Source organism: Oxyura jamaicensis, chromosome Z, assembly GCF_011077185.1.
Source record: "Oxyura jamaicensis isolate SHBP4307 breed ruddy duck chromosome Z, BPBGC_Ojam_1.0, whole genome shotgun sequence".
NCBI lineage: Eukaryota > Metazoa > Chordata > Aves > Anseriformes > Anatidae > Oxyura > Oxyura jamaicensis.
This window is the reverse complement of record NC_048926.1, coordinates 47,028,049-47,040,864: the sequence shown is the minus strand read 5'-3', so window position 1 is coordinate 47,040,864 and position 12,816 is coordinate 47,028,049. Positions and strand designations below refer to the sequence as shown.

General features: G+C 35.7%; 1 protein-coding gene across 1 annotated transcript in view; it reads left to right on the top strand.

Annotated features, from left to right (window-relative positions):
• Positions 1-11,835, top strand: part of LOC118156387 (hippocampus abundant transcript-like protein 1) — a 31,642-nt gene extending 19,807 nt beyond the window's left edge. Inside the window, exons 6-12 of the mRNA XM_035310432.1 lie at positions 1,451-1,669; positions 3,111-3,224; positions 3,774-3,845; positions 5,910-6,022; positions 7,845-7,942; positions 9,785-9,942; positions 10,232-11,835. Coding sequence (XP_035166323.1) covers positions 1,451-1,669; positions 3,111-3,224; positions 3,774-3,845; positions 5,910-6,022; positions 7,845-7,942; positions 9,785-9,942; positions 10,232-10,435 — 978 coding nt within the window. The 3' untranslated portion in view covers positions 10,436-11,835. The remainder of the gene's footprint in view (positions 1-1,450; positions 1,670-3,110; positions 3,225-3,773; positions 3,846-5,909; positions 6,023-7,844; positions 7,943-9,784; positions 9,943-10,231) is intronic.
• Positions 11,836-12,816: the final 981 nt, after the last annotated feature.

Genomic DNA, 12,816 nt, shown 5'->3' with positions numbered 1-12,816 from the left:
TGCAAGTCATTTAATGCTGGTTTTAAAATATCTCTCTCCCACTCAGACTTGTATGTGATTTCTTTGTAATATAGAAGGGTATTTTTTAACAATAAAAATAGTGAGGGTGAAAATGCATAATGCAGACTATTTAGTAACCAACTGATAAACTTTTTCATTAGGAAGGGAAGAGGAAAATAGTTCACTTCATACAGACTAGCCTTTCCAAAAATAATATAATTCCTGGTTAGTTTGCTTTTCTGAGTATCTGTATTGGTTTAGGTTTTGTCCAGCTGGAGGCGCACTAGTAGGTAGATATCCTTAGCCTTTCAACTTCACTTATTCCTTAATCCTATGTGCATCTGTTTTAACCATACAGATACTAATACATTGATTCTTGGCAGTATTGTACATTGAGCTGTTTAAGGCTTCCCTTTATTTTTGTCCTTAAAAAGATATAATTCTCAGAAGACAAATGATTTAGTTCTCTTGAACTTGTGTATATTTTTTTGTAGCAGAACACAAAACGAGATTAAAAGTTCTAGAATCGATTATCACCTGTTTTTTCCTATCTATAAGGGGCCATAAGTGTACTTGAAGCATCTATTTGCCTGCCTGTAAAGAGGAATAAAATTTAAAATTCTATAACGTATTAGACTGAAGTGCAATCATTTCCATAAGGAAACCTCTCTTTCTAATCAGTTTGTTACAGCTTTTTCTTAGGACTTTTTTTTATCTTGGCATAAAGCTAAACTAGCTTCTGGTGTTACCTATTCTATAGAATAGACATGCACTGTGGTTTTGGTTTGGAGGCTGGAAAACAGTGGTAATTAAATCTAGCTTTTTAATACACTTTTCTTATGATCTTTGTAGTGAAATTTAACTACAGTGCTTGTGAATTTTTATTGTGTTCCACTGTATATGAATGTAGAAAAATTTGTTAGTAGCTGCATATCTTTACAATGTAATTTGAAGCAATACAGCTGTTGAAATTGTTGTTAGAACTAATGATTTGCTAGTTTCCTGTGCTGTCCAGTGGTACAGGTGTAGCTATATACTTTTAACAAAAGTACTACGTGTTTCTCTTTCACCCAGATTGGTGAGGCTCAAGTTCAGTTAGACAGGCATTAAACCTGCTGGCAACTTTTTAGTGAAAGCTCATCAAATTTCTCATATTTAGAAAATAAAATCCATTTATTCAAACTCTAAGAGCTCACTTCTTTTGTTTCAGTCAAAGTTGGACTTTGAATGCATATGTTTTGTACAGTGGGCTGTGGAGGAGGATAGAGAATTTTTATTTGGGCCTATATTCACTGTCATATGTAATTTTTGACTAAATTTTGACTTTTTTTTTTTTTTTTTTCCTTAGAACTGTGCTCTGGGGTTGAGGGATCTTGGTTCAAGTTTGGGTATTATTCTGCAGTGGCAGAATAACTACTTTAACAAGTTCATAAACTATTCTTGTGCATAGGTATCTGCCACCTTTGCAGCGAGTTTGGTAACTAGTCCTGCCATCGGAGCATACCTCTCTGCCAGCTATGGAGATAACCTTGTTGTAATAGTGGCCACACTGGTGGCTGTTGCGGACATCTGTTTCATCCTGCTAGTTGTACCAGAATCCCTGCCAGAAAAAATGAGACCTGCTTCATGGGGAGCTGCTATATCATGGGAACAAGCAGACCCTTTTGGGGTAAGATGCACTTCAATAAATAATTTAATGAAATATGTTTTGTAAGCTTCAGGGATCTTTAATCTTTCTGGTAACTTGACTGTTAATCATGTATAGTCTCAACATGGTAGTCTCCGTTCTCTACTCGTGCACAAAAAGATCTAGCTACAATAAAAAAAAAACACAACCAAATAAACCAAACTTTGTGGATTAAATGCTTCTTGAATTGAAAATGTTTGGTATGAACTTCAAAGGGAAATGCTTTACCTCTCTTACCAGCTCACTCTTTTCTATGGTAAGAGAAATGCTAAACTCCTATGCTGCTACAGATCATGAAACCTGATATTGTAAGATTTTTTCATATTCATTTTGTGCTTTGTGTTTTATTTATTTTTTGTTGGTGGTGCTTGTTTTTTCAGTATCTCCTCACCATTGATTTGCACTTTTGGTTATATTGTAATTTTTTAGCATAGAAATTTATAAATATTTTTTTTCCTATATCCATATACAAAAGGGTTAAAACACATAATGCAGTCTTTCTACTGACTTGTTCATCAATTCACACTTACTGAGCTAGACGAGTTTGTGTTATGCCTTGATATCTAATGGAGGAGAGAATGATTTTAATGAAATTATCTTGTTGGGAACTTGTGCATGTTGAAAGATGAGTGACATGCTTGAAATAATGCAATTGAGGAATAGTTTTTCTACAACGTATTTGTTACTCAATATAAATCATATGCATAAATAGGTGTAAGAAATTTAGAAGGAAAAATATTCTCATAATTTGGCAAGAGAAACAGTTGTAATGAGGTTGTAATATCTGCTAGCATCTTTCAGAACAGATTGTTATGGATATGAGTCATTGTATCATTTAGGTTGGAAAAGACCTCTTAGATCATTTAGTCCAAGCTTTAACCCAGCACTGCCAAGTCCACCATTAAACTGTGTCATGTGTCCTGAACTGTGACAAATTCTTTGAAGACCTCCAGGGATAGTGATTCAACTACTTCCCTGGGCAGCATATTCCAATATTTCACAACCATTTCAGTGAAGAAATTTTTCCTAATATCCAGCCCTGGATATCCTATAAAGCTCCCCTGGCACTACTTAAGACCACTTCCTCTTGTTTTATCACTTAGAGCTTGGGAGAAGAGACCAATAAGTTAGATGCAATGCTTTTCCCTAAGTGTTATGTTTTCAGTGAGTACTTGCAATTTGACATGGAACTATAGCTTCAAAAATCAAATAGGAAACTGCAAAAAAACTCTGGTGCAAAGCACCTTATGTAAGAGGGGGCCATTTCAAACTCAAACTTCAGCTTAATTACTTCTGTGTATGATTTTTGGACTAGTGTATGTGAGCAAAAATGGATTGCAAAAAATGAATCCAACATCTGCTTTCCTTATGCTTTCATTAGACTTCATGTTATAATACTTGTTTCCTTTGCTTTTTCTTCCAGTCTCTGAAGAAGGTTAGAAAAGATTCTGCTGTTCTCCCAATCTGCATTACAGTGTTTCTTTCCTATCTGCCTGAGGCTGGCCAGTATTCTAGTTTTTTTCTGTATTTGCGACAGGTAAATGTTAGTCACTTCACATCTTACTAAGTATGTTTAAATAAGGATTGCCTAAGACTGTTTCTTATCAAAGGCTTTGCTTAGGAAACTGCTTTTTGTCAAAATACAGCTTTAAGGAGTAAAGGTGGGGTATTTTTGCTAAATCAAGAATTGAATGATACTGGAAGCTTGACTCCTGATGTGTAATCCCAGCCATAGTTTAAGCATGTGTTAATAAAGTCAAGCAGACCTTTTTTCCCACTGACTGTATCACTTTGTATGTCCTGAGGTGGGGTCCTGCCTGTTGAAGAGCTATTGTCTGTGGGAGGTCATAGAAAACTTCTTTCTCTAGGTGTATGGCTTTCTGACTTTCTCTGACTCTTTTTTCTAAGGCCCATTTTTTTCCTGTTTGCATTTCTTTGCAAGCAGTTATCCTTTAACATGAATGCTTCCCATAAGAATTCACATTACAAGCAGGGATCGATATTTTCTTTTGAGAAGTTACCTGTTTACTACTGATAGTTCTGGATTGTTTGGCATTTCTCTTATGCATTTTCTGCTTCTCTTTAGATTATCGGTTTTGGATCTGCTAGCATTGCAGCATTTATAGCTGTGGTAGGCATCCTGTCAATAATAGCTCAGGTGAGCTTTATTCTTTTTAGTATTTTGTTGAATAGTATAAAACTTGATGCTGGGGAACAGTCTTCTGACTATGAAGTTTGTCTATATACTTAAATACTCTAAAACATCAATATATCTAACAGTCAGTAAAGGTTACATTCATGTAGATTGTGTAAATATCTCTTTAAATATGCTTTCTTCAGAAATACTGGAAATGAAACTAAAAGTGAGTCAGTAAATGTACTGAAACACTGGCTTGAAATTATAAAAATTATGCAGGAAACTGGTTTAACAACATTTAATGTAAGACCTTCTGAAAGGAAAATAAGGTATTTGTTTTAAGCAAGTCATCCTACTTGTACCTGTTCAATTGGCTCATGCTATCAAACTCATACAAGAAAATGCGTGTATCGACGTGTTGTGTACAAGGTTATTTAGGCGTAATGTGGAGGTTGAGGAATTTTGAGACTTCGGTATATTTCTTTCATACCTCCTAACTGGCAACAGTGAGCTGTTTTTTGGAGGTCTTCTATACCTTATAGTAAGCAAACAAATGTTTCAGTGAGATATTTTGTCTCTTTTCTTTATCCATGTAAATCTTGCTGCCAGTGGTGTATTTCTTCATTTGTGTGTCTTTATGGCTATAGTTTGCCTTCCTGTTGTGACAACAGAAAGGGGAATGGTACATGTAATATGCTGTAACCTTGTTACCATCCCTTGCATAGCGGACCTCTTATTTTGCTGTAAACAACACATTCCTCGGTGTTTACTGGTTCTACTGATGTCAGTTGTCTTTGATTATCAGTACAAGTCATTATTTTAATCCTTGCTTTGTTTTGATGCTTTTATGTGCACTCATTTGCTAATCATACTTTATTCAGACCAGCATTTTTACTAAAACTTTACTAATACTATAGTATACTTTAGTATTTTGCTAAAAATGGCTGCCATTTGGCTTCATAATTTTCAGTATTAGAAGGAGGAAACTCCACTTTTTTTTTTTTTAAAAAAAAACTCTGAAGAATGCAGATTATTGAAATAAGCAAGCTTCGCTTCATAAGTACTGATTTGCACTGGTGTGGTGGTTGTCCTCAGAAAGAACTGATAATGTAGTTATAGAACTATCGTATTCTTTTGTTACTTAATTTTCAAAGTATTTGTGTCTACTAATGGGAACAAATAAGAAAACTAGTGTTAGTAAGATGTATATGCAAGAGGAAGCGTGCTGTGCTTTGCAATCCTTCTGGTTCCTGTTTTGTGGCTTTTTACTGATGCATTGCTGAATTTCTCATGCTAAGGAGAAGTGCACTTTTAACTGAGTGAAGCTGTCCATATGGATTTTGCCTTTCTGAGAACTGTCATCTTTTTGACATGGGTCTATTGCTGTTGTATATGAATTTGGCTTTCCTTCACCCATAGCAGTAATGCTTCTTCAAACAGATGAAAAACAGTGGTCCACTTTTAGAATTAGTTTCTATGTGCAAATAAGAAGGCTGTAATCATGGTGTAAAGAATAAGCAGTATATGAAATTAAATGTGTAGTATAAGCGCTTGGCCAAATTTTAGTGCATGTAGTGAACTCAGAAGATCCACAGGATTTACGTATTGGTTTTGCCTATAAAGCCAGGTAGTAATTAACCTGGCCTAAAGACTTTTTTAATTTTTTTTTTTTTTTCCTAAGCCAACAGTCTTTTATTCTTGAGTATTTGTTGATCCTGGTAAATTCACCCTGTATCTTAACTTGGTACCAGTATTTTTTGTGGAACTCCCTAGCCTGTAAGGAAATAGTATTTTCGGAGTAGAAACAGAAGCCTGTTTGTAGTAACATTTCAGTGTTTGTTTCTATGTAGGTAGACAAGGCAAAACATATACTTCTGGATGTTCTGAAGTAGAAACACAGTAATAGTTAAGAATAGTAGCATCAACTTTTGATATTAAGGTAGTCTGCATTTTAGACTTGCATAAATGGAAAGTACGTGCATGAATAGTGTGAATGAACCGCAGCAGTTGAAAGGTCATTTTAGCTTTTTTTTTTTTTTTTTTTTTTTCTTTTTTTTAATTATGGACGAACAATTTCTCTTGCAGACCGTGTTTCTCAGTATCTTGATGAGGTCAATAGGGAACAAAAATACAGTTCTCCTGGGTCTTGCCTTTCAAATTCTTCAGTTAGCTTGGTATGGTTTTGGATCTCAGTCTTGGTAAGTGTGTGTTTTCGTATGTGCACCTCTGATACAGCAGTAAGAATATCTGTACAAGAAACCCTTGCAGTTAGTTCTGTCGTGATGGATATTCAAATGTTTTCTGAATTAAACATGATTATTTGCATTACACTGCCAAAGTATTTTGCATGTATAGTAATGATAGGGTTTTCCATGTATGTACTGTAAATTGGAGAGTAACAGCCCTATTGAAACATTAGTCTTTGTAATATTTTACTATGTTGAGTTTTATGTCTACAAATGGATGAAACTTCTTAAACTCACAAACTATTAAGTAGGATGTTCTTTCCACTAATTCCTATAGATTCATTCTGTCAAACAGTTTGTGGGCCTCTACCTTTTTCTACCCTTTTGTTCCTCTGTTGTAACTGTTTTTGATCATAGAAACTATCTAGAGCTGCTTTTCTTAGAAATACTGTCTAAGTAACATGAATTGAAATAATGAGCTGCAACAGCTCCTTCCTTACAAAGTTTGTCCTACTAACAGAGCCATGAATGTATCAGAGCACTTCCTAGAGAGTTATTATGCAAGTGTTGTATACTGTGTAACAACAGTAGGTAGCTAAACACCACCACAGTGCCCTGTCATTTCTCCTCTTTGGTAGAATAGGGGGAAAAATGCAATGAAAAAGCTCCTGGGTGAGATAAAGAGAGAGAGATTGCTTCCAGTTACTATCATGGGCAAAATGTACTCAGCACAGGGAAGGTTAATGTAATTTATTGTCAATAACAGATTAGAACATTGAGAACTAAAAGCAAACTGAAAAGACATTTTCCCCATCTCTCCCCCCCCCCCCCAAACCATGCACCTTCTTCTATTTCCTCCCCACTATGCAGCACAGAGGAATGGGTGTTGCAGTCAGTTCATAATGCTTTGTCTCTGCCATGCATGCTCTTCCCCATCTCCAGCGTGGGGTCCTAGCTAGGAATCAGCTCTTTCATGGGCTGTCTATGGGCTGCAGCTTCTGGCAGGTCAGATATACCTACTCTGTTGTGGGCTTCTCTGTGGTCTGCAGCGTGGAGATTGGAGATCAGCTCTGCTGTGGGACCCATGGGTTGCAGGGGTACAGCCTGCTCTACCATGGGCCTTGCCACAGGGGAACTTCTTCTGCTTTGGTGCCTGGAGCACCTCCTGCCCTCCTGCAAGGAGACCTTGGGGTCTGCAGGGCTGTTTCTCTCCCATTTTTTCACTCATTTTTCACAGCTGCTGCAACACAACTAACACATTTTTTTTTTTTTTTTCCTTTCTTAAATATGATGTCACAGGGGCACAACCAGGTTTGATTATGGGCTCAGCTTTGGCCAGCAGCAGGTCCCTTTTGGAGCCAGCTGGAACTGGCTATTAGCTAATGTGGCTCAGCTCTTAGTCTCTTATCACAAGGCCATACCTGCAGCCCCCCTGCTACCATAACCCTGCCATGTAAGCCCAATGCCACAAGTTACACTGTTTCACTCAATGAAAATCATCTTTGTACATCATGTGGAGACAACAAGCCAGTATAGCACTTCATTTGTACCCCCTTCATCTCCATTTTAATAGCTAGCATAGATTTAAATGCACTTTTATTTCAGCATGCTCAGAGTAATTTATGGGAGGGGAACAAGCAGAAGGCCCTGACCAGATAATTACTACTCTTTAGGTATTACAATAAGAGCATTTCTGAAAATGCATTAAGCCTTAAATGTGCGTGCCCTTGTGGCCCTTATTGCATGGTGGATATAGTGAGGAGTGAAGAAAAGTGACAGGGAAGTAATTACATGGGTATTCTCACTTTTAATTCAAATTGTGTACTTAACACAGGATGATGTGGGCAGCTGGAGCTGTAGCAGCCATGTCAAGCATTACATTCCCAGCAATCAGTGCTCTGGTTTCACGAAATTCAGAGTCAGATCAACAAGGTGAGCATTGAATGAATTTGTGTGAGCATTTTGAATGACTCTCCTGTCCAGAAAGCAGAATATTCACCTAGGTGTACTTGTAAAATATGTTGGTGAGTAATGAGTTTTGCTGGTAGTAGCTGTAGAAGACTACCAATCCATGTAGAGAGGAAGCAGGTACATACATTTATCAAATTTGCAGTGCAAAATACATAGTTTGTGTCTAACCAGTTAGTTCTCTTTTAGCTTCCTCTAAAATTACCGCAAAAGCAACAACAAAAAATAATATCAGTGTTTTTTCCTTTTTTTTTTTGTTAAAAGTAACCTTTAGATAGTGATAGTGAGTACTAATTTAATAGTACTACATTATTAACAGAAACAAAAAACATACATTAAAACAAAATTAGAATAAACCTATACAAGGAAGTGTTCTCTTCTGTGTAGGAAACTTTGCCTTTTTTCCTATAATACTTCAGATTTTCAGGGAACAGAAAAGGGCACTTGATTAAATAGCTGGTCTGAGAAAACAGAAACACGAGGAAGATACGATATGTGATTGTGATTGATGGGAAGGAGAATAAAAACCAGAAAGTATCGTCTTAAGTGAGTTGTCACATAGAACAACACTGCCACATAGTAATTGAATTTAGTGTTCTCTTTTAAAAATTCCGTACATATAAATCATAAGTATCATTCTTGCATTAACACTGTACAACTTGAAATTAGGTAAGTGCAGTTAATACAGGAAGCACTAAGAAGGTACAGTTCTAGGAGGTAGATTTCTACGGTTTGAAAGGTGTATAAGGTAGTATTTTACGTGGCTTTTTGATCATTCTGCCCCCTCTTCTGCTCCAATTTTTGTTTCTAATAAAGACATTTAAAAGATTTAGAAGACCAGTTTTCTACTGAAGTTGTGAAATTATTAGTTTAATTAAAAGATGTTGATCTTTCATTTTACATTGAGGAAACTACTGCTAATAGCTTGATCATATAATGCTGTCCAGAGTGAAGTTTTGCCATCTAGTGGCAACAAAGATTTTTCAACTTACATGTCAACTTACATGTCAACTTACAATCTATGATGAAAGAACTCAGACAACTTTATTTTTGCCCTATTTGCTTTCCTGTGGTTCTGCAGCAAGAAGGAAAACGTTATGCAGACAACTAACATCATAAAAATACTGCCACATAACATATTAGTCTTTAGGACTGTCAAAATACTACACCTTTTACGCTGTCATCTCTTATCACTTTTTGAGCTTGGAACAAAAAATATAACTATAGAAGTTTGATAATGAAGCTTTCTAATCAGCATTTCAAAATACTTCAGGCTAAAATTGCAGGCAATATACTATTATGAATATATTGTAGTATTGTTGAATTTACCACCACAAGTAATTTCAGTACCACACCTGGTACTGAAATCCTGGTTTTAGACTGAAGAAGGGAAGCCATTTATTACAGTTTGTGCATATTTTGCTAATAACATTCCTTAATATGCAGATAAATTACTCTAAATTTCACATGAAAATAAACTTGGCAAGTACCAAACTTAACCTTTGCCACCTTCATTGGATGAGAGTAGGTTAACTACAGTGCTGAAAATTAGACTTGCACATAAATTAAGAACGCAAATGGATTCCAGTGGAATTCAAGTACAATAACATAGCTATGGTCGTACAGATGATACTTTAATCCAGAAAGTTATTTTCAAAGTATTAAAGAAGTGAGCATGTAGAAATAATTGTAGGATGTGCTACTTTGAAACAGCCATAAGAATACACTTTGAGCTGTTTTATTTGAATATTACATTCTTGATTGTAAAAATAAGAACAACAAAAAACTTTTTTTTTTCTTCATTAGGTGTTGTCCAAGGAATAATAACTGGAATAAGAGGACTGTGCAATGGCCTGGGACCAGCACTGTATGGCTTTATTTTCTTTCTCTTTCATGTGGAGCTCAATGAATTACCACCAGATCAGACTTCTGAAAAAAACACAATGATAGATCCCAGGGATAAGGTAAGTTTAAAATTACATGAAGTTTGCAGTATAAAATTTTGTGGAGTAAGTCTGCCATGTGGCAATTGTTTTGTGCATGTTTCTGGTTTTCTGATCGGTGTGCAGATCAGATGAGGAGTTGTAGATGCACAGAAGTCATATTGCAGAGCACATATGAACTGGTTTGCATACAGTTTATAGTCAGTGTAAATGTCTCTCAATATCGCTAGCCTAAATGGTGTAGTTCTTAAGACAGAAGTCAGTGTACTTTAAACTTCATGAATTCTTTGTTGTGCTTATTTCCCTGCAGAGAGCAATCATTCCTGGTCCACCGTTCCTGGTAGGAGCATGTATTGTTCTTCTGGCTTTTCTAGTTGCCTTATTTATTCCTGAGCACAGCAAAGCCAGCAGCAACAGAAAACACAGCAACAGCATCAGCAGTACTCTGAGCAACAACCTAGACCGCAGTAGTGAAGAGGACAATGAACCACTGCTGCAAGATAGCAGTGTATGACTTCTGAGGAGACTATGGAACAAATTAATGCACTGAATTGCAGATCAGCAAGCTTGGTAGGATGTGTGTGGACCTCCAAAAGGAATGTAGCCATGTGTAAGGGAAGACCACATTATTATGATACTTCAGGTTGATACCACACTTGCCGGAGGGCTTGTTTAGCTTATTAGGTCACAGCTATGTGTGATTCTATTCAATGTGACTGCAAATGCTACATCAAATACTTATATTGGGCAGAAATGTGAATATTTCTCAAAGATTGAATGCTCAATTCCCAAAGTTGTATGCAATATGATCAGACTCGAGGCAGAACAGTTTCTGCCGTCACTGCCGAGGTTGTTTTGCATTTCTTATGCCTTTTGTCTACACGTGTGGCCCATGTAGTCCTCATGGTGTGACAGGGACTGATCTATATATTTCTAATATCTGAAATACTGTCTATTAGAAAACATCTTTATTTCTCAAAGACATTCTCAAATATTTTTTAGTAACAAGAAGTCCAGTAGTTACCAGAAGGCACTGATAAAACTGAGATGACTTCTGAGGGTGCATGACCAAATGTGGCAGTCACTACCCATAAACGAAGGTCATACTGAAGTCTTAAACCCACATTCTGGAGAAATCAGTTCTGCACAGTTCAAGCAAATCCAGGTGGCATCTGAAAGCACTGGTTGCATTAATGTTTTGCCGATTTAAAAATAAATAAATAGAATTATGCTTATAAAATGAGCAGCATCAGAAATATGTACACTCCTGACTTCAGAAGCAGGAAAAGCAGTGGGTGTGAGAGTAGTTTACAACAATAAGTATGTATATTTATTGCATTTTGTCACTTTATCTGCCGTATGAAATAATCTTTCCTATTAATTCTTTTCACACCTGCCTTAACTGCTACTTAGTGTTTAGTTATTAATCATATTTAGTCTTTATATCACTGTCTTACCTGCTGAATCTCATGGATATATTCATATCAAATTTTCCTTTCTAAAAGATGCTTTAAAGGAGTTATGGCTACAAATATACTAATTTTTAGAGACATTTTATGAAAAATATACAGATTTATATATGTATTTTGCTGCAGTGTAAATGGACCATTAAACCCAACTTCATGGAAGTTCTCCTATGAATGTTTTATATGTATGCAATATATGTAGATATTTGTAAGGAGTTCTAATTTTTCCAGATGGGTGCTGTGTAAATCATGTATAATAAATGTAATGATGATACTGACAGATATACAGTTTTTTATAAGGATTGTGTATTGACTGAAAAAAATTTTTAAAAAATATATTTTGAAACTTGTTCCACATTAAGCAATGATATCAAACCTTTTGTACTATGTGGTTTGGTTTTTAAGTTAATAAGCTTCCTAATACATAATAAATCTTGAGCTTTCTAGATTTACTATGTGTATGTTCTTCTAGTTTCACTATTGTTTCTTCCTTGCTTCAGAATGGAAATGGTTTGATCCGAGTGCTGTGGCACTGAATCTGTCCTCAAGCATGGTGCATGCAACATGCATACTTTGCTCAAAAGTCCATATGGTGTCTGACATGGTGTCCACTGGGGTAGAGAAGTGGGAAGAGTGGAAAGGAAGTAAGCTTAGAAAAATAAAAAAAGTAAAAAAGGCACTTCTGATCTGAACAGTACTACAGACTTCAGATGCTTTTTCTGATGATGCTTAGGTATTTTTTTGTTTTGAAATATTTGGAATTCAAGCCTAAGCTTTTATGCTGCATTTTTCAGTTTTGCTGCATGCCAGACTGCAAGCAAGTAAGTGTTGCTGTGTCCCAGTGTAGAATGTTTTAAACCTGACAAGAAACTGAAGAGATAATAAGATATGTTAATATTAAAAGTGGTTGTCAAATTTATTACTAATAGTATTCCAGGAATTGATCACATTTGAATTTTTAAAGAACAAACAACTTACTGTTAATATAGAACAGCTTTGGACAGACTGACTGGCTAATGCAAGTGCATCTTCCACAGGCTGTGGTCTTCTAGAACAGTGGTGTCGACTTGATTATCCATCTATATCAGTCAACATTTTTTTCTGAGTAAGCATATATTTGTTTAACATTACATTACAAATGTTTTATAAACCCAGGGAAAAGAATTTTCAGGACGTTGAAAATAATAATAAAAAAGCATTCCTTTTATAATAACAAATTTTTGTTACTTTTTAATTTCTTTCATAATAACAAACTATACACCTGTACTGCTGTAGTAATATACGTAGTAAAACCTAAAAATGGAAATAAAAGAAGGATGAGATACAGATGAAGTAAACAATTTAGAAGTGTTTTAATGGTTCAAAAACCTCTTTGGTCTCACTATAGACCACTACTCACTAGTGAGTAATTTGATGGAATACGGTTCAT